The following is a 23612-nucleotide window of genomic DNA, read 5'->3' as shown; positions in this document are numbered from 1 at the left end:
ATCATCAATGTTACATATACATTTTTATGGTTAAATTAATCATTTCATCGTCAATTATATTAATGATATAATGAAATCAAATAAAAAATTTGAATCGATTAATTTTCAACTTTGTTACGTATTGTGGCAATATAATGCTGTGCCACATTTTACCCAATGTGACCGATTTCGATTTGTTATTAATGGTATATTAATTATATAATTATTTGATATGCTTCTAATATTTTTATCAACACATTGGGCAGCAGTTACATATAAAGGGCATTGATACACATTATTCGTATCTTTTTTATTATGTGAAAATGTAACACATATAGGCGGCATATCTTGCCAATAAATGTATTTGAATGTTTCGGCTAATATATTTTTCTCAGTGTCCCATCGAGCTCCAGATAAATGCAAACCACGAATAAAGTATGCGTCAACATTTTTTATATCAGTTTCATTGTTCATGATTTTAAATTCAAGCTCGATCTCTTCAATCGGTATATCGTATTTTTTCGAAAAAGTTGATAAAATTGTAGAGAAAAACATTTTACCAAAATATAATGCATCAAGCCAAATAATACTAGGACAGCCTTCGTTCATCCATTGTTTAAGAAAATGTATGCGTTTTTTTAAGTTATCAATGTAATATCCTAAATTGTCTGTGATATTATTATTTTTTATATTTTTCCAGATATGAGGAACTTTATTTTTGTATAACCTTTCTGAGATTGTCTGTAAAGAATCAGTAAATGGAAGAGACCCTTCAAATACTAATTTCAAACTCTGCAATGTTCGAGTTAGAACTGCTAAAGTATGTTTCAATAACTTTGCTTCACACAAAAGAACTCTATTCAAAGGTTCTTGAAACAGAGAAGACTCATTCAAGAGGTCAATTTCAAAGGAATCCTGCAATTTATCAGTTATGTCACTGATTACAAGTAATACTTGATCTTCAGGCAATTGATCATTTAATAAATGATCAATAGGATTCATGATTGAAATGGATGACAAGAATTCAGTGCCCATCATTGTATCTCGAATTACAGCTCCATTTTTACTGAATCCAAACAATTTGGAAGATAAATCAGAAGGCATTTCCTCAATGTATTTAATCACATGGATATATTCACATCTTTGCGGCATCAACTCTGCCTTCTCATTTTTAGATGTTTCTACATTGCAGTAATCATTAAATAGATGCAGTAGACCTTTTTTATCAAGATCATCCATAATCTTTCCTCCATAATTACATTCTCCAATGAAGTATTGAATAATATCAAAAGGTATGTAATCAGTATCATTTATAAAGTTTTGCATTTGCATAGCAGATATATAAAAATCAGAATAATCAAAATCGTATGGTATATTCCATCCTTGAATACCAAAGTGTTTTCTTTCTCCTACAATCATGTGAAACAGAGATAAACCAAATAGTAGCTTAGAGAAAATTTTATCTTTTCCTGGACATCCTTCATAAAAGTCTTTATTTACTACAGGTTCAGACTGATAAATATTTAACAATTTTTCCTTAATATTCAATGGATAATCATGTGATATCTTTACACTATTTTGCAAGATACTAATTGGAAACTCTTTAATAGGATAGCTGGACAACCATAATCGAAAACCCAGAGATGTATTGGAAATGTTGCAATTTTCGCAGATTCTTTCAAGCTCTAACATCCAATGAGGTACTAAATGGCAATTTTCTAAAAACACCCAATTTCCTTCGGTCTGAGCTTTTTTTAGAAGGTATTCAGTTTTCTCTTCTTGACCTCTGCTCATAGACAGAGAGATAAACTTTGACAAGTAACCCTTTCTCTTCGCAAACGTAGAAATAAGAGATAAAGGTGAAGAACAACTTGGTAAAATGAATAAAATAGGAGTTAAACAATTAGAGTCTGCATAAGATTGAGACACTTTAAATTGTGGAGAGTAGTCTTGTGTGTTTCCCAATATATCTTCTGTTATTTCTATTATTTGCAATATAATTTTATCAGGTTTTAAAGTTTTGGTAAGTATGAGTTTTTGGAAAGAAGATTTGTCTATCCAAGGTTTTGGTAATAACTGATTTTGAAGTGTTTCAGAAGTGAAATATTGTTTCCATGCTATATCATTGCAGCAGAAATCTTCCACCAGACCATTAAATGTTGATAATGTATTCTGAACATCCAAAATGTTTATCCAAATATTTTGTGGTAACCAACTAGGTTTACTATCAGAAATAATTTCGGTATGTTTGGAATTTGAAGACATAAAATAGTTAATCTCTTCTTTTGTGACTTGCTTATCATCTAATATTATTTTAGAGCACAATAAGAATGAGCAGAGTATCTTATGCTTCTCTGATAAGGATCTACAGATGCTTGCATGAAGGCTTAGAGTAAATGAAGACTTTAAATATGCTAATCTTTTTTCAAGAATGACACTTCTATTCGAGGTCTCAATAGATCTGATATATAATTGCATGAACCATGTAAAAGAAAAACAATACATACTATTCAAGTATGTTAGAGAAATAAGTATATTGAATAAATCTATACAGTATTTAACAAACTGTGTATAAGCGTCTCGAAATCTCCTGATCTCTTGAGACATCGATTTTGCTATCTCTTGTTTTTTAATTATATTTAAAGAAAGATTTTTGGAGAAGTCCAAAGTTTTTATTGCATTTTCATCCTCAAGAATATTAGTTGTTGTCGAAGATAAAATGCATAAGATATTATCTTCTTGTTGCTTCAATATTTTTTTATTATTAACATCTTCCATATGCAGTATTTCAAATTTTTCTTGAAGTTCTGGTTTTTCCTTAAAAATAACGAGATCAAGGAGTTTCTCTTCAAGAGCTTCGTTTGGAATAGAAAAATCGATTACAGTAAATTTACTGAATACCTCAGGTGAATATTGTGGATTCAATAATCGAGTCGTAATATACAACCGAAAATCTGACGAATATTTTATAATATTTTGATTTATGATCAAATACGAAATATTTCCGTCGCTATAAATTTTGTCTTTAAGAAAAGGATCTAACACTGTTTCTAAATGTTCTCCTGCATTTTCAATTAACACTGGATTTCCATTTTCAACACTAGATTGAATAATCGATGCATAATCTAAATTAGTGAATTTGATGGTCTTAAGATTATTTTTTTTCTCAATAGTTTTGATCCATTGGTTTGCTTGATTCTGTGAATCAATGAATAAACACCACAGTTCAGAATTACTCATAATAATTGCATTTTCAACTGAAAATCTATGTTTAGGTAAACCACAAAGATACCAATGATTAATCTCATTCTCTTCACCAAGTATATTTATTAGATCATAGTCAGCAGTGAATGGTATTTTTAAGTCTTCAATATATTGTTTCCAGTACCCGACAATCTTATTTCGAAAAATAGTAGTGTATGAGGCTGTGTAACTTATTATTCCGCACGATAGTATCATATTTCCAACAAGATTATTATAATTTTCTTGTAGGTTTTCCGCGCATTGCAACCAGCGATCTTTTTCACCTCCCAAACTTGCAATTAATTTCTCTGCCTTATTAAGCTTATTGGTACAGTCTTCTACTTCATTCTCCAACTTTACTTTCTGCAGCAATGTTTCTTGAAGACTATTGTTTAGTGTTGCAAGTTTTGCATTCAACGCGGAAAGTGTTTTACGCTTCTCGTTTAAAAAAGCTTCAGCTTCGTCGCATTCCTTTTGTGCAGCAAAAAGTTTCTCCTTTTTAGGTGCAACTGCTTTAGCAACTTCATCATAAGATACCATTGCTCTCACCCATTTGCAAAGGCCTTCTGCAGCACTTGATGCTTTGGCAACAATATGAGGTTTAAAGCTGTTATCTGATATATATGTTTTTTTAATGACTTGCATTATATTGGATGGAATATTGTCTTTATCATAATCTTTTAGATTCTGTAAAAAATTCATGTCACCTAAAATACGCTTGCTTGGGCCCCAATAGTCTGTATACTTTTTCCCAGTAACTGGATCAATATTTTTATCAGGTGGTACGTCTAGCATAACACAAACTGCTGCCATTACTAGCTTGACAGTATCAGGAGGATTTTTCATGGCTTTTACAAGTGTAATATCTGTAGGCTTTAGTGTATTCAATGCAGCAACAGCATCTTCTAGGATTGGAATTGCTACAGCCAAATCAGCTTCACATTCCACTTTCAGTTTACCAGCTATTCCTGCTTTTTTATTTGCTATTTCTTCTTCTTGCTGCACAAGTATAGTAGCTCCTTCTACACTCATATTTTCATTCTCCACTTCCTTCATGGTAGTGATAGTTTGCTGAGCAGATATTTCCAATTGTGGTTTTAACATTATCAATGTAGCTTTCATCTTCTCTACCTGTTGTGCTGCTAATTCCAATTTTTCTAAACCTGCTAAATACCTGTTTCTTGTAACAATAATATTTTTCTGCTTTTCTGATATTTTATGCGAGTACAATTTCAACATGTGTAAGAAAGCTAATAATGTGACATGATTCATTTTGTATGTTTCTTTAAAGTATTCATTACTTATCTCTTGTGCACTGTCGTACAGTTTTATGCAAGCTGTGATTATATCTTTTTTCATATTTTCTTGAATATTAGTATCTTGAATGTATTTCAGACCTACTTGCTTAAGTGCACTTGTTGGCCAGGTGGTATGGAAACTCATTGTACAATACTTCACTAGCTCCGGATATTTGTATAGGTATAATCTAATTAATTTGCTAGTTGAGCTAAAGCATATAATCATGTGCAAATTACTTTTACATTGTTCCAGAAAATAATTCATCACAGCACGAGTACTTATCTCTGCATTCTTGTTTCCTCCTTGAGCATACAAACGTACTATCTCAATAATATCATATCTTTCTTTGGTAGAAAATAAATCAGGTATTTCACCAGTAGCTAACAAGCTCTTGATATCACAAAGGAAGGTGTCTGATATTTGTTTTTCCTTTATAAAAAATGTAACATTTTTCCTCAAACTACCACACTTTTGTAAAACTGTTTTCAAATCATCTCTCCATAAATCAAAGCTACAAGAAGATGGCTCAAATAATTCTTGTTGATTTATGAACGCTGCAAGACTTGTTATAGATTTTCTACCAGACCCTATATTGGAAATCATCAATAAATTACCTCCTGGTATAATTAAAGTTCTTGAAATTTTAATTAGACTTTCTAACACATATTGTGTTATAGCTATATCGATTTGTTTTTTAAAATTTGTATTATACTCATTTAGATAAAAAAGAAGTTTATTTCTTAACTTTTCCATAGAAGTTATCTCTTCGTAATTTTTATTTTTATCTTTTTCTATTGTATCCATAAAATTGCTAAATACTAAATCATTAAAAGACTCTTTTGTGATCTGATTGTTTTTAGACTTTGGTAGATAGTCGAAAGCTGTTTCAAACGAATCTTTGAAATGACGTTTAGTAGTTTCTCTAATCTGTAAGAAAAGATAATCTTTGTCATTGTTATCTAAAATCCGATCACCAAAAGTACGCCACACTTCGTGAGCCCAGATTCGGATGAAAGTAACTTTTGTTTCCACTGATTCCTTTTGAAGTAGGCTACAGCCATTAATTACTTTGCCCACATCTCTCATGCTAAACTGATATTGAAATTTTGCAGGTATTGGCAGGAGGTTTTTTATTACAGAATTATAAACATCAATTGTAGCATTTGTTATACTAGTTACACTAGTTAAAACATCTGCTGCAAAAAGATTCTTTTTAAAGTTGGTAAAGAGTACATTTGAAAATATTCTAAATATAGTGTCTGTAGTCAAAGTATAAAAGCTGTACAAATTGAAATATCGTAAAAATCTAGGGCATATTTCAATTAAATTATTTCCTGTAACAGCAACAGAGAATATGGTGTCCTGAATAAATATTTTTTCAGGCTCATTGACATTATAGAAATATCCGTAACTGTGGTATTGTCGTAGAAGCTCTAGAATACTATTTATTTCGGATTCACCATCATGTGTTTCCATACAGAGATCATCAACGAAGTTGATACAGATTTGATTTTTTGGTGGACTGTAGTGGCCTGTTTTAATTTTATTTAATTTAGAGAGTATCATCTTCTGTGTTCTTAACACAGAACTCATGGAAGTAAAGCTGAACAAATTCATTAAATATTCATTTTTGGCTAGTTCATTGTTTAGCAAATTTTTTATTAAGGAAGTCTTTCCAGTGGATGCAATTCCACAAACAAGGAAAGGTTTTTTAAATTTAATATGTTTTAGCAGCAGATGATTATATTTTAAAGTATTGATTGTTGGTACAAAAATTTCATTGGTATCAGGTATCTCTATTGTCTTAACAGTTTTTAATAAGTCACCCCAATACTTCCAATTTCCACTACCTTTAAAAATATAAAAGTTATCTTGTATTAAACCTTCGTGAGGTAATGTTACATCAAAGTTCTTTATTGTTTTAGGTTTTGGGAATTCTTCATTTTTCCCACTCCAAAGTGACACACAGAAGGAATTCAATTTAATGTGAGAATCCATATTTAAATTACCCCCTAATCCCCACACAATAGACAATATAAACGCTGCTTGCATCCATATTATAAAGTGATTTGCTTTTCCCTTCTCTTCAGTACTTTCTGCTTGAGCATCCCTCAAATACATTTCAAGCAAATTTAATGTTGACATTATAGAGTGCAATTGCTTTACAATTAATGTTACAGTACAGTGCCCCTGTATAAACTGTAGAACAGGATCAATTGCCCAATCGATTAATGAATATAATATTTCTTCATAACCATTGTAAATATTGTGATTATAAATGTGTGTTTTAACATGTGATCTCCAATGAAGAAACTGTGATTCAACATAGACTACTCCACATCTTGATAAAAAAGCAGGAGAAGCTTCAACAATACTTGTAGTTTCAAAAATAATAGATACCGAATTTGTTATATATATTTTTTCACCTGATGTTAAATGCAATACTTTGTTTGCATCCAAAACTGTATATAAACTTTCCACCCACGCATCTTTTAATGGTGCATCAAATACCATCCACTTTTTCTTGAAAAATTCATCTGATACAGAACGAAAAACTTGAGAACATATTCCATCTTTCCAAATTTTTGATTTTTCATCAAAATGACCATAGAGTTGGTCAACATTTGAAATTCCTGGAATTATAATTTCTAACTTTACATCAGTGCCATATTCTACACCTTGGTCGTGTAAGGATATTAAAACGTTTTTCAGAACATTTAGAATTTCTGTTTTCCCCACAAGTGGATCGCCAACAATTATCACTGCTTGATGAATATACAGTAACTCAAATGCTTGTATAATTTTTAATTTAAAATCATCATGAATGTGTAGATTTCTAGATTCGCATATTGTTTCAAGAGCACTTAAAAATATTTTATAATCGGGATGCAATAAACTAGTATCAGGGAACATATTGCTAACAATATTTTGAAAAATAATTGTGTCTAGACTGCAAAGTTTGGAGAGATTAACATCAATTATCGATCGTAGAAGTAACACGATTTCATCTTCATCAGGGAAACTCCTTTTCAAATAAGTTAAGGACTGAACAACTACTTTCGCAGAATTTATATTAAATGTGTTACATAATTTGCACTGTAGTTGTTCAGAGAGTACTTTGTAAAACGTAGTTAATTTTAGAGCCAGTGATTTTGATTCAATTATACCAGCAGCAAACAGTTCAATTTCTACAATCTTGTTAATATCTGGTACCATCATGTGCATTCTTCTAAATAATATTTTTAAATTATCAGGCAATTTATGGTATTTAAATGAGCCAAGATTAGTGGTGGTACAAATATGTCCAGTTGGATTCAGATTTAACAGTGAACCTTCAAGACTTATGGCTCTTAAATTCGCACTTATTGCTTGAGCAATGCAAACAAGATTTTGAGTAATCATGGAGAGCATTTCAAACCTTAGACTATTAAAATTTTCAAAGCAGAGCCATGCTCCACAGGAAACAAATCCTTTAAACACTTGACAAATAAAATTGTAGGAAGATATATCAGCACAGTTAAAAATACGAAATTGTACAGCAATAATTTTTGCCAGACTTTTAATAGTCTCTGTTTTCCCTGAGGAAGGTAATCCTGTAATAGCTCCATACAAATGGTATTTATATGCCTGTGTAAGTGTGTAGAAACATCTCCCTGTAAGAGTAGTATTAACTATACATTGTTTATAATAACTGTATTCATATCCATACTTTATGCTTACATCAAACATTGATACAGTAACATAATCTTCCTTTAAATAGTATCTTAATTGTGTAAGCCAGGTGAAGTCTGTATATTGAGTAATTCTTTTGTCTAATAATAATCTAATAATGTCTTTTTGATTACTGACTATAATAATTAAAGATGTTAATATGTCTTTGTGTTTCCATACTGTACAATTTCTTAATTCAATAACTAAACTAGATAATTGATCAATATATTTCAAGTATAAAGAGTTTAATATTTCAGTATTAAATGATATGAAACAATTGTGCAAATCACGAGTCCAATAAAGTTGAAAAACAGTTATAATTATCATACTTGGAAAATTAAGAATATCATGATAGGCAAAAGTTTCATTAAATATATTCCAACACATTAAACTACTTTTCTGCAAGGTATTATTTATCTGCTTCTCTAAATCAATTAACCATTTCTCTCCACAATCGGACTGAACAAGAATAAACTCGTATAATTTTATTTCTTCATTGTAGTCACCAATTATAGAACAAATTTGTTTTTCTTTATTAATTCGAACTTTCTTTATACCTTCAAAGCAAGATTTTAATATTATATTTAATTCTTCAACATTGTTTGCTTTGAATAATGTTTTTTGAACTTCTTTATCTGAGAGGAAGAAAAATCTTGGAAAATGTAATCTTTTATTTTCTATGTAATTTTTTACTCTACAATGTACATTTTCAAGCTTTTCACTGGAACTATATAAAGATTTTAAAATTGTTAGATCATCAATTTCTAGAAAGGTAGAATGCATGCATAATTTATTTTGAACATTTGTTACAACTTCTTTTGCATCAGTGTATAAGACTGTCTCTTCAGGCAAGATTTGTTCTATGTTAGGATAGCAAAAAATAGAATGTAAAGGTAATATTAACATTTGAACATCATGCCATTGCATTATGATGTTTCTAATTATATTTAGAGATGTAAAAAAATCGTTTACAGTCGAAATTATTGGTTTCACAAAATGAGACGTTTTTATTTCTTCAATTATTATAAAATGCTCTTCAAGAAGTAATTCTATATCACATAAATTAGAGAAGACATGCATCTTGGATATTTTGTCAAAGCTTATCTCAAATGAAATTGTTTTCCATTCTTTAATCATACGCGATAATTTTTTCTGCAGTTCTAGCTCTCTATTAGCACCTATACTAATAGCTTCATACTTCTCAATGTCATCCATCAAATTGAAAGAAATCATTTTCCTCAGACTAGTTCCAGCATTGGGTGAAAGATCAAAATTACATATTGCAGACATTTCCAACCAGTGACACTTTTGAAGAGCTGGATTGCACATGCATGCAATCAGTGATAAATAGTTTTTAAATTCACTTATATCATTCAGAGCTTGCCAGCATAATTTTAATGGAGCTGGTTGTTGCATTGGATCTGGATCATCTGCAATACCAGAAAATTTGAAGCATCTATTTGCAGTCAGATCCATTTTAATCTTTGCTTTGAATGTTTTGCTCATTTCAGTAATCGTTTCAAAATAGTTTAATGTTTTCTTCTTTATAACAATAGCATCCAACCACTCAAATGGTCCATCCAACCATATGGTATTATCTTTTCTCCATTGATGAACAATGAAAATAAGATCATGGAATGGGAGAATTATTTCCTGTAATTCAATTACTTTAGGGAACTCAGTTTCAGGAAATTTAAATAATTTTTCTTCTTCATTGATTTTCTGCATTTCTATATTAATTTTATTTACTTCTTTAAACAACCCTCTGTAATACTCAACATATTCACTAACTCTATCAATGTCATCCATATTATCTAAAACACTGAGCTGAGGAATAATATTATCTACTTCAGAGTTCAACTTATTTATTCTCTTTTGCATGTTATCTTCTAATTCATTCTTCATTGCCTCGCATAATGTATGGTGTTTTCTAAATACTGGTTCAATTTCATGTAGCCAATTTATGGTTTTCCTATTCAAATTAATATGCTCATCTGTTAAAATTGTAACTTCAAATAATGTACTCAGCATGTTTATAGACTGCTGAATTTTACATTCTAATTGTTTTATTAAAGCTTTTGATGCATCCAAGATGTATTCAGCTAATTCAATCAAGGATTTTGCTTCATTTGGTATATTCAAAGCTTTAATCTCCAAGTTCTCAAATTCATCACATATTTTCATATTGAATGCTTGATGATAATTAATTACTTTAAGCAAGAAAGCGTTTATAATATCCCATGATTCCTTTTTTAAAGCTTCCTTAGCTGTAGTTTGGTCTAATCTGCCTATGGAATAATACGTGTTCCTTACTATGGTATTTGTTTCAATTAGATATATATTATATTTTTTAATATACTTTAAATATGAATCAAAGTTTACTTTCCCTAAACTTAATGATAATATTCTCATCTTTATCTTTGGTGTACATATGGGATAAAATTTTTCAGTGGTATTTATCACATGCTGTCTTATAGGCTCAAATAAATTGTACAATATAAATTGCAACTTATTATGCGATTCTTCAATATACCAAGTTGGTAATTTTATTTGAATATATCTGGAAGGTACCTTCAAACTCAGTAATTCTTCGAATGAAGTTAAATTTTGAGCAATTGAACCAATGCGGTCAATTATTCCATGATATACTGAATATATTTTTTCAATATTAGGACTGATTATTAGTTGACCATCTTGTAAGTTTAGTTGTAGTTTAATTTTTGGACAGTAATATTCATTATTCATAATTGCTAGAACATAATCTACTGATTGTACCATTACATTTACAATTTGCTGTGTAAAGATGTGTGTTATACATCTCATAATATTTAGCAGCTGCTTTATATTAACATTTTTTGATATTTTTGTTACAGTTCTTGATATAATTCTACAGATTTCTTTATAAAATTGATGAGAGATTATCACGGATGCCTTCTTAATGTCATTATTAATTACATTTTGAAATTCATCTAATGACATAAGATCAGGACAATAATCTTGAAAGTTGCAAATCAATTTTGGAAGCATAAGTTGTCCCATTCCTATAATAAATTTTATCGGATCTAGATAAAGGAAATATTTTTTTGCTATTAATTTACGACATTCTAAAAACTTAATATAGTTGTGGCCTTTCTGTTCCTTTGCAAAATACACAGAAAAAGATGTTTCTTCTTGATCTGGTAATGATAATATAACTTTCATTGAAAAAGTTTGCATATCCTTAGTTAGCATATCCTTAATTTCTGTTAACATTGATTGTACTAATGCAGAATATTTTCTTCTGTACCTTCTTGGTAATAAATCTAAGATATTCTTCTCCCATTCTTGAGGAAATTCTTTAACATTACTATACTTTAAGCATTTCTTTATTTCATTATAAATTATGCTGTGGTCAATGGTTGTACTAATATTTAAACTACTGGTACCATATGCGTTTGTCCCAATTGCATCCATGCTTTCCACAAATGTATTGTAATAATTACAATAATATAAATAAAAATAATTGCATCTTAATTGTAATAAAATATAAAACTGTATGAAACACAGAACTTGTTAATCACTATATTAACTTGGTTGACTTGTAACATGGCAAAATGTTTTATCAATATCTACCATATTATTGATAAATCTTCCTAGTGCATATATAATGCATGCATATTTGTATTGAATTTTGTTACAAGCATTTTCATTTGTTCTAACACCTGAAATTAAAATAAATACTATTTATAATACAATTCAGTTTATAAATATAAACTTTTAATGTCTATATTCATTTATAAAAAATACTGCTGTTTCCTTCACAAACATCATTAATTAGTGACCTTAATAAAATTTATAATTTTTATTGTTTATATACTAGATGTTTACATAAAGGTAACTTCACATGTTCACATTATGTATTTAATTTATGTACACGTACATAACAGTATAAACGCCATCTACTATGCGCTAAAAAATAAATTATAATATTAGATTGCTGTATTTATATCTGAAACAAACAAGTATTTTTTAATATCAAAATATATACTTTTCATTAAAAAAGTATGTACTACTTTCTGTAAAAATGAATTTAAATTTACAATCGGTGATGTTTATATATGTGTGTGAATGTGTATGTTACTGGCTGGAGAAACTTACCGGAAGTCGCCATTTTGATTACAGTAAATTGCGGGACAGCGAAGGCTCTTCCACTTCCTTGAAACGTCTTTTCCTTGACGCATCAAAGCCACGTGAGAATATCATGGACAAACCAGTAGTTTTGGCTCGAGTTATTAAAGTCCTCGGACGAACTGGCTCGCAGGGTCAGTGTACACAAGTTAAAGTGGAGTTCCTGGGGGAACAAAATCGACAAATTATCAGAAATGTAAAAGGACCGGTACGAGAAGGTGACCTCCTAACCTTACTGGAGTCGGAACGTGAAGCAAGAAGACTTCGATAGAAGTATTTATTTTCACCATGTAAAAACCGTCAGGAGTAACTTGATCTTGGCAATGCAATTCATTCCACCGACCAAAATGAGGATCACACAACTATTCCAGTACCATAAGAATATATGAAGCAAAACTCTGTGTCCATGAAGATGTCTGCGACTTCTGTAATAAACACTGGCTAATATTCTCCAAAGTATCTGCTTCTTTTTTTTTTATTTTGTCCTACGTTATATTTTCATTTGTATTCGTTGTGATTTAATATTTCTATTTTACAATTTTATAAAGTAGTACATTTATTATTTTAAAATACTATTATACATACAAATACTTAATAATTAATTATTATAGCATATTATATTTACAAATCATAAGTGCACAGCTTTTTATAAAACTATCTTTTTACAGATATATAATCTTTTAAAAACTCTTTACATGTTTTTCATTCGCATAGATTAGATATATGAACCATACTTTCACTCAAGTTTGTAATACAAACAGTGTGCACATATGTAAGTAACAAACTCAATTTTTTGTCAAAAGTTGTTATATCCTTCTACGCTTTGGTGGAGGTGTATCACGTGGACTTGGAGATGCTTTAGATGTGCTATCAACACTCTGCCTAGTTGGTCGTTTTGGACCTCTTTTTAAACTCTCACGGCCTGAGTCAGAATCTTTACGTTCTTTCTTTCCATTAGACACTAGAAAAAGGAATTAATAAATCCTATGCACATGTAAAATTATATTAAACAGGAATACATACCTGTTTCTTCAAGATCATCTTTTCCTTTTGTCCTCCCTTTTGAAGATTTATGATCTTTCCGAATATCTTTCATATCTCGAAGCTTGTCCTTTTTCATTTCTATATCCTTCACATATTTTTTAAACTCTTCCTTCTTTTTATCAATATCTTTAGTTCCTTTAAGATCACGAAGGATAGTATCTTTTTTCATAAGATCCTTCATATCTTTTTCCTTTTTCATTTCCTTATATTTGTCCCTTTGTTCTTTCAACTTGAATTCTGGTTCTTCTTTTTTCCTAGCTTTAATTGTTCCCAAGAATTCTTGTTCGGGTAAACAGAAATCAATCTCTTGACTAGGAAATGGTAAATCTTCCATGTCATCCTAAAATGATTTGACTATATGTTAAATTGTACCATGACATGTAACCATGACATATTATATTTTAAATACATTGATAATTACCAATGCTATGAGATCATACATAGATTCCAAATGATCCCAAATTATTTTTAACGATATATCTTTGTGTACGGCAGCACGAAACTTTTCCCATATACAAATCATGTGGAAATATTTATTCACACCTAAGAAAACAAATGTCTGATATAATCTTATAGAAGGTAAGCAAGATCATTCAGTAATGATATTATTAATTGTCACTCTTATGTGATGCGAATGTAAATATAACCTATACAAACTCTATTCCTGATTATATCAAATCTTACCAACAGGTTTATGTCCATTCATAGCAAAAAATAATTGAATCTCGTTTTCGACGTTCCATTCTATTTCATCGGCAGTATTTTCTAAATGTTTCTCTTTGACTGCCATTATTAAAATCTAGTAAATTGTCAATACAACAATCTGCCAGTAGCGTTGTATCAGGGGCTAGAACAATGATGTGCATATAGACGAGGTACATACAGCACTGTTGAAAATTTTGAAGAATTTCTATCTCTGCGCCATCGACGGTCCAGTGCTGAACTTCTGGTAATTTTACACTAATTCGTGGACCAATCAGAAATGTTCAATATGAAAATAAGAAAAGTTGATATATGTTATCATATTGATTAAAAAAAAAAAGAATAAAAGTTGAAACTATGTTTTCATTTTTTTTCCCGATTTCTAAACATTTCCCCATTACTATAATTGCATCAATTTAAAAGAAACGTAAAAAATATGTATTTATTTATTAATTACTCTATTGTCATCACTGCAAGCATCGTGAAGCTTATTTTCATTCATTTACTAATTCAATAATTATAATTTCTTTTAGAACAAGTTAGTAACACATTTGTTTTGGAGATTTGTTTAGGGGTTAATTTGTTGGACTCTTTTTGTAGGATAATATTAACTTTACAAGTGAAGTGATGTTTTGAAGGTATTAAAATATAATGTCTCCAAGATATTTACAATTGTTTTTAAGCTTTGTTATCTGTTGGACAATAAGCATGTTTCAAAAAATATAAAGACTTTAATTTATCTAATACAGAAGCAATCTCTGCTTGTACATTTGCTGATCTCACAGCAAGATAAATTGATTCTTGAAAACGTTTTTGAGCAATTCGCAAACTTTGTGGAACTAGAACACCAAACCACTTTATAGGATCTGGGATCTCACCTCCATCCTCATCTACCTTTTTTAAAGATATATCAAAATTTGGAATTATTTTGCCGGTTTCCTCTGTCATCTTGGTTTCTAATTCAAACAATGTAACTACTTTTTCCTCATCATCAGGAACTTGTAAAACGCTTATACACTCTTTGCCACGGATATATTTAGCTTTAGCTAATTCTATATGGCCATCACGCAACATATTTTCCATTTGAACATTAACATTAATTTTCTCCTCCATTAGTTCCAGATTTCGTATTAAATTCTCGTCGATAGCTTTGCATATATCATCCATACTTTCGTGCATTTTATATATTATCAGTATTACACTAAAGAATTAATAGCTGCGTATAATAATGTGAAGTTTTATCTGAAATATTGTTATATTATTGATCAATACAATACCATCATTGACTTCTTAATGAATATTCTCGTACACATACCACGTGCTGAATTAGTGTCTCGTTTTACTTTTACCTATATCCATATATTAACAATGTTCTTATATATTTCTGCCACTGTAAATCCTCATTTTGAAACATTTCATGTAAAATAAATGTAATAAGTTTATATTTTTGACACAATCGTCTCTAGTAAACTTATCTCCGTAGTACTGCATGTACCTTCGTCTCTCTACCGTCAGCGGCGCTGAGATAGAGATTTTTCAAATTTTCAACGCTCGCCGATGCACAGTGCCTATTATTTTGAAGTTTTATTAACAATGAATGAAATCGAGGTGTTAAAAGAAGTATTAGATTCTTCTATAAAAATAAGTAAACTCTGTTTATCATACGTGACACGACTGTTTCCAGAATACAAGGATTCTCCGTGTATAATATTACATAAACAAGTATGTCAACTAAAAATTGATTACGGTGTCAAAAAATTATTTTTATTATTATTTTTGTCATTTTTATTTTTAGCGATGTACAGACAACATTAATAATTGTTCTGAATACATTAATGATGATTGTACGAATGGTAAATTTAATAAAAAAGATCTTTGAATTATATACAAAAATAATATATTACAATATAGTAACCTAAACGTTTCAGAATTTGATGTTACTGGATCACCATTAAAATATTCATTTGAGGATGTTAATTTCGAAGATAGTATTGTCTTGGAGAAACAAAATTGGCTTAAAGGGGAAGAAAAATATTTACCCCTAAGCAGATCAGAAGCATGGTAAATTTATGCCAATTATATTAGAAATTTATTATAGTCAATTACATTAATTGAAAGCTCTTGTTTCAGTGATGCATTAAATGCCTGCATAAACCTTATCACAGATGAATTTCCTCCTGTATTTGCTCTTTGTAATGGTAGTGATAATAAAAGAGCCAAATTACTAGGTACAATTATTGAAAAAGAATGGTTTACTACAATTGAGGTTTGTTCAGATGGCACTGAAACTTTTGAAACTATTAAGGAATCATCATCAAGATTCCTTGAACAACATTTAAAATTTTCCCATGCTCAAGAGCAAAATGTAGGTATCAAATATACAGAATATAAAAAGTTAGGATATAACTTATGCCTGTTCTATATAGGTTGTTATATCTGCATTTAATACCTTTGATTTATATGGAAAAAGAGAAGAGCTAATAGATTGGAAGAAATATGCAAAAAGTAAATTTGAAAATAGTATAAGTGTGGAAGTGTATACTTCCAATTTGTCCCTGTATCGTTTCACAAGGGCATCAAAAAATATTTTGGTAAGATAGAGGACTTATGTGCATGTGAATCAAATTATATATACCTTGTACTGTTTTCAGGTTGCTCAAGTAGTAACTGGATCAAATGATAGTCCTCTAAAAGAGTTGTGGACACAACTACTGTTATTAAACCAGTATTTGAATGTAGTGGAAGATTTCAAGAAAAAAACAAATTCTTCTTATAATCCCTTACCTCTGGAATTTCCAGAGAATTTTACAAGCCCATATTCAGAAGTATATTAAAAAGTTAATTTTTTTAAATGTGTAGAAAGTATACAAAACTGTAGACTAAACTATTTATTTATAAAATAGGATCATGACACAGTGATGAATAATATAAACCTGCTGCTCAATGGTGACCATAGTTTTAGAGTCTCTGGTAATGCTCATACACAAGAAGTCAATTTTATACCTGATGAAAATTTAGAAAATACTATAAAAATTCAAGATTATGTAAAGAATCTCCCATTTAGGTACAATTTGGATTTTACTGACATCTTGTGGGATCTACTTATTAGTAAGTATATCCTGTATAAGAAAAAAGCACCATTGTATATTTATTCATTACCCGAAATAAAACTTTTAGAAAATTCAAATTACTTTGAAATGACAAAATGTATACACACTGTTCTTAAAGATGTCGCAGTGAATGAGTATTTTGCACAGGTATGGATTAACAAGAATTACTAAAAAGAATTATTCTTACTAATGTATATGATACATAATAATCAATTAATAATATGTACTAGGAAATCTTAACAAATTCAACAAAATTTGCTGAAGTAATTGCTAATTTAAATCAACATAATCAAATTTCGTATTTACTGTCAGGTAGTTTGCCATTAGAGTATGTTATTGACATGGGTTTTGAAAAATTATATAGAGACTATATATACATTTTAATGAACTCAAGATTCGGTGATTTACATGATATCCAAGAAATATTGGGCAAAGTTCAAAGTGATGAATTTATAGTCGATAAATATAGGTATGTATATCAAGAATATGATGTGATTCTTAATTATGGCTTACATATATGATATAATTGGTTTGAAATAATATTTCTAGGAAAAGATTATTATGTTTAGCACAAATTCATGTATGTTTGGAATTTATGATACTATTTCAAGAACATTTAGTATGTTCTGTTGATGATCTGAGATCTTTATTTTTACGTGCTTTTAAACAATACGTTTGTGCAGAATCGCCAATAGAAAATGTTTCTAATTTAGATGAAAACATAATTTATACTTTAATCACTCTACTTCCAGTTTCAACCATTGATAATTTGATTAAAGAGTAAGTTTAATCATTCATATACTGTTTTTCTATCAGAGTACAATTATGCATATACTGATTTTAGGATTCCAACTACGCGTCGAATTTCTCTTTCTTCCCAGTCTAAATTATCAAAATTAACGACTATTAGATATTACAGTCAAATGCCCATATTTCCAACAATTGAATGTTCATTAGGTAAGTTTTTTTTACGTAAAACACGATCTGCATACATCGAAAATAAATTTTCTATGTACATAATTTTCAGATGATACGAGCGTTATTCAAGAATCATTTTATATTACAAGTGCAATTTGTTCATCTATAAAAATTAAATGAAACTTTATTTTATGGACCTACAAGAAATATACTCATAAAAATGAAAGATAAGCAGACACTGCAAGAGGTGTAAAATAACAAAAACGTTTTGTGAGGTAATTACATTTTTAATTCATAATTAATAAAATAAAAATTATAATTCTTCAAATACATTTCATGTATTCGCTGTATAAATATAACTAGATTTATGAGTGTTTGTACTCTCAGTCATTGATAATGTACACTCCAATTCACTATTAGTCATTTACTTTCACTGACCTAAACCTCATTAAATATATTTATATATATATATAATAATAATAATATGTATGATCATTTTCAATTCAAACTACTTTTTAATGTACAAATATATATGCAAAGTATGTTATATTCGGTAAAATATGTGGTCAAATTTCTTATGAAACTTATAGCCAACATTAAAAAGGACATACACTAATACATACATTGTGAATTTCACATGGTACAGAATGCTACTTTATAGAAATAGGCCATTCCGTATTTAAAATTCTTTTTAACATACTTTGGTTGCAATTCTGAGTATCAGTACTGTTAATGGGGAAAAAGTTATATCATTTATAAGCTAATAATTAAAGCATGACTCTACATGCAAAAGTACATAATACGAACAATTTTAATACTGCGATGTTTCTACATCATCTACTCCAGAGACAGTAGCTTGTTCAAGTACTTCAAGAAGTTTTTGCATTTCCATAGAATCTGACGAATTGTCAAGAGTTCTTTCGAGTGCTCGTACATAGGACATACACGTGCGTCCTTCGTGATCTAAATTATGTGGATTTGCTTTATGCTGCAATAGTTTAATGAAAGTACTAACACAGAACAACATTTATGCACAATAAGTAGAATAAAAAGAAACACATACCCATATCAATAATTGCGCCATAGCCAAGTTCCCTGTGGCGCAAGCCAAATGGAGGGGTGTTCTTAAATCTTCCATACTTACAGACATATTAATATCCTCGTAACTACATCTGGCCAAGCACAATGTAAATGCTCTCATATCTCCTCTACATTATTTTTAACAGAAAAAATTAATTATCTAAGATAATACATTTGAACATATAGCAGACATTCAATAAGATCTATTACTAAAAATAACAAAGATAATTAAAATAAACAAACTTAGTAAATACTTATTAAATGTCTACTGCAATCAAAAAATATTTACCGACAAACTGAATCAATAAGCAATTTTCCTAACGATATGTTCGGATTAATTGGTTGCAGAAACATTTTGTCCTCATACTTCCATCTGATCCACTGCTCCTTCTCTTCTCTAGGAGAATCCGAAGTTGGTTTTTGCTTTCCATTTAAGCAATATTCCCAAACACTATTTGCTATATCGTTACCAAGAGCTAACATTACACTTAACTGACCTGCGCTAAAAGCAATGACAGAGCTATTTTATAATATAGAACAATGCATGCACATAAAGGTATGTCTACAAAAATTCGTAAAATTGTATCCTCAAAATCAGATTGCTTTTAATAATAATATCATCATTTAATTTGCAGAATGTTTTTGTCTTAGATGAAATAATTATCACACTTACGACCAATCATCTAAATCCAATGACCTAACTTTCGATATGTGTGAACCTAAATTTCTATGTATTCCTGAGCAGTCAATACACATTAGTACACCTAAATTTAAACTAGCCCAATCAGGATCTAAAATATGATTAACAGTATAAAAATTATAGTGAATACAAGTACAAAATTCTTTGCAATTGATATGTTATTTACTAGGTACTCCACAGTCCACACAGGCATCATTTCCTGACACTTTATTTTTTATGCAATGCATTTTGAAAGCATCTGTTTCATTCTTCTTATCACCATCACTGTTTTGCAAACTTGAAAGTATCTGTTGCTCTATAGCAGTTATCCAACTATCTCTGTCTTCAGCATTATTTGCTTCGAAATGCCAAGTCTTATTTTCTAATGAAATTATAGAAAATTCAAAACTGTCTTCTGCAAATTAATACATAAAATTATTATAGTTACCTAGGATTGAAAATATCATTTGCTACGTACCTTGGGTACTGGATGATTTAGAACCCTTAGGCGTTTTCCCAGGCACTTTTACAGTTACGTATTGTAGCAATATTTCTTTACCATTAGTGTCGTTCATATAATCCTAAATAATAAATATTAGATGATGATACAAGAGAAGTTTCACTATAACAGCATTCAGAACAACACTAATTTTATATAGTAATTACGTGTAAACTAGAATGATAAGTTAAACGACCATCTTCCAACAATGTAACATATTTCTTCTTCCATTCTTTTAACGATTTACTACTTCGTTTAAATAAATATCCTTGCTTCACTGGTATTTCTCTGCCCACGCCCATTTCACCCATGTTGTATTTTTCCTTTTTTGATGGTGTGAAAATGTTAGATTTTCTTCTAAATTTCCTGTAGTATTTATACTTAATGAGTCTACATTTGATGATAGTACTAGAACTGATAAATTTATAGCTTTTAATAACAATTATACCTGATAGTGGTTGGAGTTAAAATTGAGGATCTCAGATCTGTATGCTGATTCTGCATATTATGAAAATTATCACCAATTGATCCAGAATCATTTTGTGTAGAACTGCTGTGTAAAGATCTAGAGTCTTCCTCTTTGTCAGATGTCTGTGAAAAAAGTAGTTGATTACATACTGATGTTTGGGCTATTAAATCTTAATACATTCACAGAGTTTCTATCTTTACATATTGTCTTACATTTAGTTTTGACGAATTTGCTGCTTCCATGTCTTTAGCAAGGACCTGTACATTTTTTGTACTGGTTGGACCAGGACACTTTGTTTCATTATCTGCTGCTTGTTGTCCATTACATCGATAATGTTTGACAGATATATGTTGTATTATTTTTTGACATACTGTAATATTCATAATACTTTCAGAACAATCATTAAAAACTAAGCTATGCATTAAAAATTCATAAGTATAATAAATATCAAAATTAATATGGACATACTTACCATCTTGAAATACCCTTTCAACATTCAAACCATAAATAGTGCATGTTTCATAATAAGGACATCTTAGATCACATGCCAATTTTCTTGGTCTAACATCTTTTATGACCCGAGGATTAGAGTCATTAATTGAATCTAGATATTATAGAATACTATATAAGTATAGAGTGTTATATAAGTATTATGTATATATTAAATAAATCCATATCAACTGATGTGACACATATTCATAGACTATACCATAAAATATATTCTGTAAGAATAAGGGAAATTTACCTTGCACTCCCACAAGAATTTTTGGTATTTCTGACATATTTCGAAATGAACACATTCTATTATAGAAACTGCAAACTATTGAGAAACTTTCCTCATTCTCTAAACTAAATACAAGTAATAAAGCATCTATCCAAGCAGAAAACTGAAATAAATAATATCTAGGATAAGTATTGATTAAAACATATTACATAGTAATATGTACAATACATGAGTACATAAATAGATATAGTATGTATTTTTTATATACTTGTGATTCCGGTACTCCACCCTCATCTCTAATTAGCAAAAGATAACTTTGATCATTAATAAAGACTTCTTTCTTAAAACGACCACCTTCTGGAGATTCTTCATGCATAAATGAACCAGTCAGATATCTATGAACTAAAGCTGATTTGCCTGAGTCAGGTGAACCAATGATTCCTAAATGTAATTCTGGCACATCTCTGGCCAATGTCCATTCATGACTATTAATGAACGAATCTATAATATAGAATGATTTCAGAAAGGAAAAATAAATACGAAAATAAAAAAAAAATATGAATATTTTTAAAAATTTTATTACGTATTGTACCTTCAATCGCAACAACATGTTCACGTATTTGTTTCGCTATGTGTGTGTCGGAAATTAGATCTGCTAAATCATAAATAGCGTATATTGATGGATGAACACTTTCGAAACGTTGTATTTCTTGTCGAATTGCAAGAGAATGATCGTGTCCACTCCGCTCAGTTGTCATCTTTTTAAAATCTCTTTAATATACTTTTTATAGTTTACAGGATCACATTACAAATTCAGCCTTGAACTGCATTGCGTGGATGTCGTCAAACAATCCAAATATTTTTTACATGATTCTAGTTATAGCAACTTATCTGTTATCACGTAGCACATGTCAAATTCGAATATTTATCAACATTATTGACTTGGCGGAACAGGTTATCTATTACATACATATAACACACTGTTGCGGAAAGTAACCCCGCCTTCAGGGAAACAGTAAAATCAGTCCCTCTTATCAAACTGCCAACGTAAGATTATTAATTTTTATGTGTACATATACGTGTATCTTTTAGACAGATGTGTAAGAATGAATTTTATAAATAATAGAAATTCGTTGTTAGTATATTTTTCATTACATATAGTAGCAGCAAAATTTCATCTTTTTGTACATATGTTTGTACATAGATTAGTTGTCTAAAATATGAAGGATGGCTTACATTGCCAACTAGTAAACGTTAGGTCCAACTTACACCGTGGTCCCGTTATTCACTAAGTTTCTTTCTCTTTTACTTCAAACTCTAGATCAGTTTAGCCCATAAGTATAAAATCATCTTAAAAAGATATCAGCAAACATTATGACATATCTTTTACAGTATCTTGCTACTGTTGATTTATGAACATATAAAGTAATGGGACCTATTCTTGTACTCCTCGATGTAGTTGCTTGATTCCTTAGCAAGAGTCGCTACAGAAATTTTCTGCACTTTGATTGGCTGACAATTTATTCCTCGGAGCGTGTAGGAGTAGGCCCCATTACTGCAAATTTAATTACTATGAACTTATGTAACATTCTATTAACATAAATACTACTACAAAGCTAGAATCTATTCTATTTGTAACTCCAAGTTTATGTATTCTAATTTGAAGAGGCATCAACTACAATATACAGGGTATTTCTGGGTTAAGTGGTCAAACTTTAGGTAAAAATCTAGGACTACAAAATAGATAAATTTTCCCTTTGATCTATTGTTTATTCAGTACAAAATATTCACCAGTATGAATAGAAATTGTATTTTACCAGCTTCATTTTCGCCAACGGCCATATCGCGTTGAAAAGACCGATTCTCGTCCGATCATCGAAGTTAAACAGCGTTGAGCGTGGTTAGTACTTGGATGGGTGACCGCCTGGGAACACCACGTGCTATTGGCTCTATGTTTTTTATATTTAACGAGTAAATATATTTTTCAT

At 29.9% G+C, this 23612-nt stretch overlaps 6 protein-coding genes and 1 non-coding gene across 10 annotated transcripts; 3 read left to right on the top strand and 4 right to left on the bottom strand.

Moving 5' to 3' along the window:
• Positions 1-104: 104 nt before the first annotated feature.
• LOC144468920 (dynein axonemal heavy chain 7) lies at positions 105-12438 on the bottom strand. 3 transcript variants are annotated; one of them, XM_078178753.1, is made up of 3 exons: positions 12260-12438; positions 12152-12180; positions 105-11933 (listed from the first exon to the last, which is right to left on the bottom strand). In XM_078178753.1, exon 3 carries the CDS (start codon positions 11683-11685, stop codon positions 115-117), a length of 11571 nt encoding a protein of 3856 aa, XP_078034879.1. In that variant the 5' UTR covers positions 11686-11933; positions 12152-12180; positions 12260-12438; the 3' UTR covers positions 105-114. The 3 variants fall into 3 exon arrangements, with proteins under 3 accessions (XP_078034879.1, XP_078034863.1, XP_078034872.1); XM_078178737.1 differs by having other exon boundaries at positions 12054-12438; XM_078178746.1 differs by having other exon boundaries at positions 12152-12438.
• Positions 12408-12858, top strand: LOC144469094 (small ribosomal subunit protein eS28). The gene has a single exon (XM_078179017.1). The coding sequence runs from the start codon at positions 12473-12475 to the stop codon at positions 12668-12670; it is 198 nt and encodes a 65-aa protein (XP_078035143.1). The 5' UTR covers positions 12408-12472; the 3' UTR covers positions 12671-12858.
• A 31-nt stretch (positions 12859-12889) lies between these two features.
• Mrgbp (MRG/MORF4L binding protein) lies at positions 12890-14423 on the bottom strand. The gene is made up of 4 exons (XM_078178903.1): positions 14128-14423; positions 13865-13986; positions 13423-13783; positions 12890-13360 (listed from the first exon to the last, which is right to left on the bottom strand). The coding sequence occupies exons 1-4, from the start codon at positions 14231-14233 to the stop codon at positions 13206-13208; spliced, it is 744 nt and encodes a 247-aa protein (XP_078035029.1). The 5' UTR covers positions 14234-14423; the 3' UTR covers positions 12890-13205.
• A 347-nt stretch (positions 14424-14770) lies between these two features.
• On the bottom strand, positions 14771-15648 carry LOC144469047 (vacuolar ATPase assembly protein VMA22). Of its 2 annotated transcripts, none has more exons than XM_078178938.1 (2): positions 15423-15648; positions 14771-15346 (listed from the first exon to the last, which is right to left on the bottom strand). In XM_078178938.1, exon 2 carries the CDS (start codon positions 15322-15324, stop codon positions 14824-14826), a length of 501 nt encoding a protein of 166 aa, XP_078035064.1. In that variant the 5' UTR covers positions 15325-15346; positions 15423-15648; the 3' UTR covers positions 14771-14823. The 2 variants fall into 2 exon arrangements, with proteins under 2 accessions (XP_078035064.1, XP_078035055.1); XM_078178929.1 differs by having other exon boundaries at positions 14771-15387; positions 15461-15646.
• A 54-nt stretch (positions 15649-15702) lies between these two features.
• On the top strand, positions 15703-18452 carry LOC144468948 (uncharacterized). Its single transcript, XM_078178778.1, has 12 exons — positions 15703-15867; positions 15941-15998; positions 16074-16206; positions 16276-16510; positions 16572-16736; positions 16797-16970; positions 17049-17253; positions 17323-17402; positions 17486-17724; positions 17805-18035; positions 18100-18212; positions 18283-18452. Exons 1-12 carry the CDS (start codon positions 15703-15705, stop codon positions 18351-18353), a joined length of 1869 nt encoding a protein of 622 aa, XP_078034904.1. The 3' UTR covers positions 18354-18452.
• Positions 18453-18496: 44 nt separating this feature from the next.
• Ceng1a (Centaurin gamma 1A) lies at positions 18497-22640 on the bottom strand. Its single transcript, XM_078178766.1, has 13 exons — positions 22217-22640; positions 21893-22125; positions 21646-21787; positions 21373-21504; positions 21113-21270; positions 20880-21022; positions 20599-20797; positions 20411-20513; positions 20120-20347; positions 19927-20044; positions 19543-19755; positions 19237-19381; positions 18497-19161 (listed from the first exon to the last, which is right to left on the bottom strand). Exons 1-13 carry the CDS (start codon positions 22380-22382, stop codon positions 18985-18987), a joined length of 2157 nt encoding a protein of 718 aa, XP_078034892.1. The 5' UTR covers positions 22383-22640; the 3' UTR covers positions 18497-18984.
• An 814-nt stretch (positions 22641-23454) lies between these two features.
• On the top strand, positions 23455-23573 carry LOC144472674 (5S ribosomal RNA). Its single transcript, XR_013494446.1, has one exon. It is a non-coding gene; the product is annotated as a 5S ribosomal RNA (ribosomal RNA).
• Positions 23574-23612: the final 39 nt, after the last annotated feature.

The sequence above is a fragment of the Augochlora pura genome, chromosome 1 (genome assembly GCF_028453695.1).
Source record: "Augochlora pura isolate Apur16 chromosome 1, APUR_v2.2.1, whole genome shotgun sequence".
In the NCBI taxonomy this organism is placed as follows: domain Eukaryota; kingdom Metazoa; phylum Arthropoda; class Insecta; order Hymenoptera; family Halictidae; genus Augochlora; species Augochlora pura.
The sequence above is the reverse complement of the archived record's forward strand: the minus strand, read 5'-3'. Positions and strand labels throughout refer to the sequence as shown.

Bases quoted from the DNA above. Each gene is read 5' to 3' on its own strand.
- LOC144469047 (XM_078178938.1), bottom strand. From the start codon at position 15,324: ATGCACGAAAGTATGGATGATATATGCAAAGCTATCGACGAGAATTTA.
- LOC144468920 (XM_078178737.1), bottom strand. From the start codon at position 11,685: ATGGATGCAATTGGGACAAACGCATATGGTACCAGTAGTTTAAATATT.
- Mrgbp (XM_078178903.1), bottom strand. From the start codon at position 14,233: ATGGCAGTCAAAGAGAAACATTTAGAAAATACTGCCGATGAAATAGAA. The intron at 13,784-13,864 runs GTAATTATCAAT...AAATCATTTTAG, and splicing joins TGTATGATCTCATAGCATTG to GATGACATGGAAGATTTACC. The intron at 13,361-13,422 runs GTATGTATTCCT...TCCTTTTTCTAG, and splicing joins AGATGATCTTGAAGAAACAG to TGTCTAATGGAAAGAAAGAA.
- LOC144468948 (XM_078178778.1), top strand. From the start codon at position 15,703: ATGCACAGTGCCTATTATTTTGAAGTTTTATTAACAATGAATGAAATC. The intron at 16,737-16,796 runs GTAAGATAGAGG...TACTGTTTTCAG, and splicing joins GGGCATCAAAAAATATTTTG to GTTGCTCAAGTAGTAACTGG. The intron at 18,213-18,282 runs GTAAGTTTTTTT...CATAATTTTCAG, and splicing joins AACAATTGAATGTTCATTAG to ATGATACGAGCGTTATTCAA.
- Ceng1a (XM_078178766.1), bottom strand. From the start codon at position 22,382: ATGACAACTGAGCGGAGTGGACACGATCATTCTCTTGCAATTCGACAA. The intron at 20,045-20,119 runs GTAAATAACATA...ATCATATTTTAG, and splicing joins TGTGGACTGTGGAGTACCTA to ATCCTGATTGGGCTAGTTTA. The intron at 19,382-19,542 runs GTAAATATTTTT...AAAATAATGTAG, and splicing joins CTTATTGATTCAGTTTGTCG to AGGAGATATGAGAGCATTTA.
- LOC144469094 (XM_078179017.1), top strand. From the start codon at position 12,473: ATGGACAAACCAGTAGTTTTGGCTCGAGTTATTAAAGTCCTCGGACGA.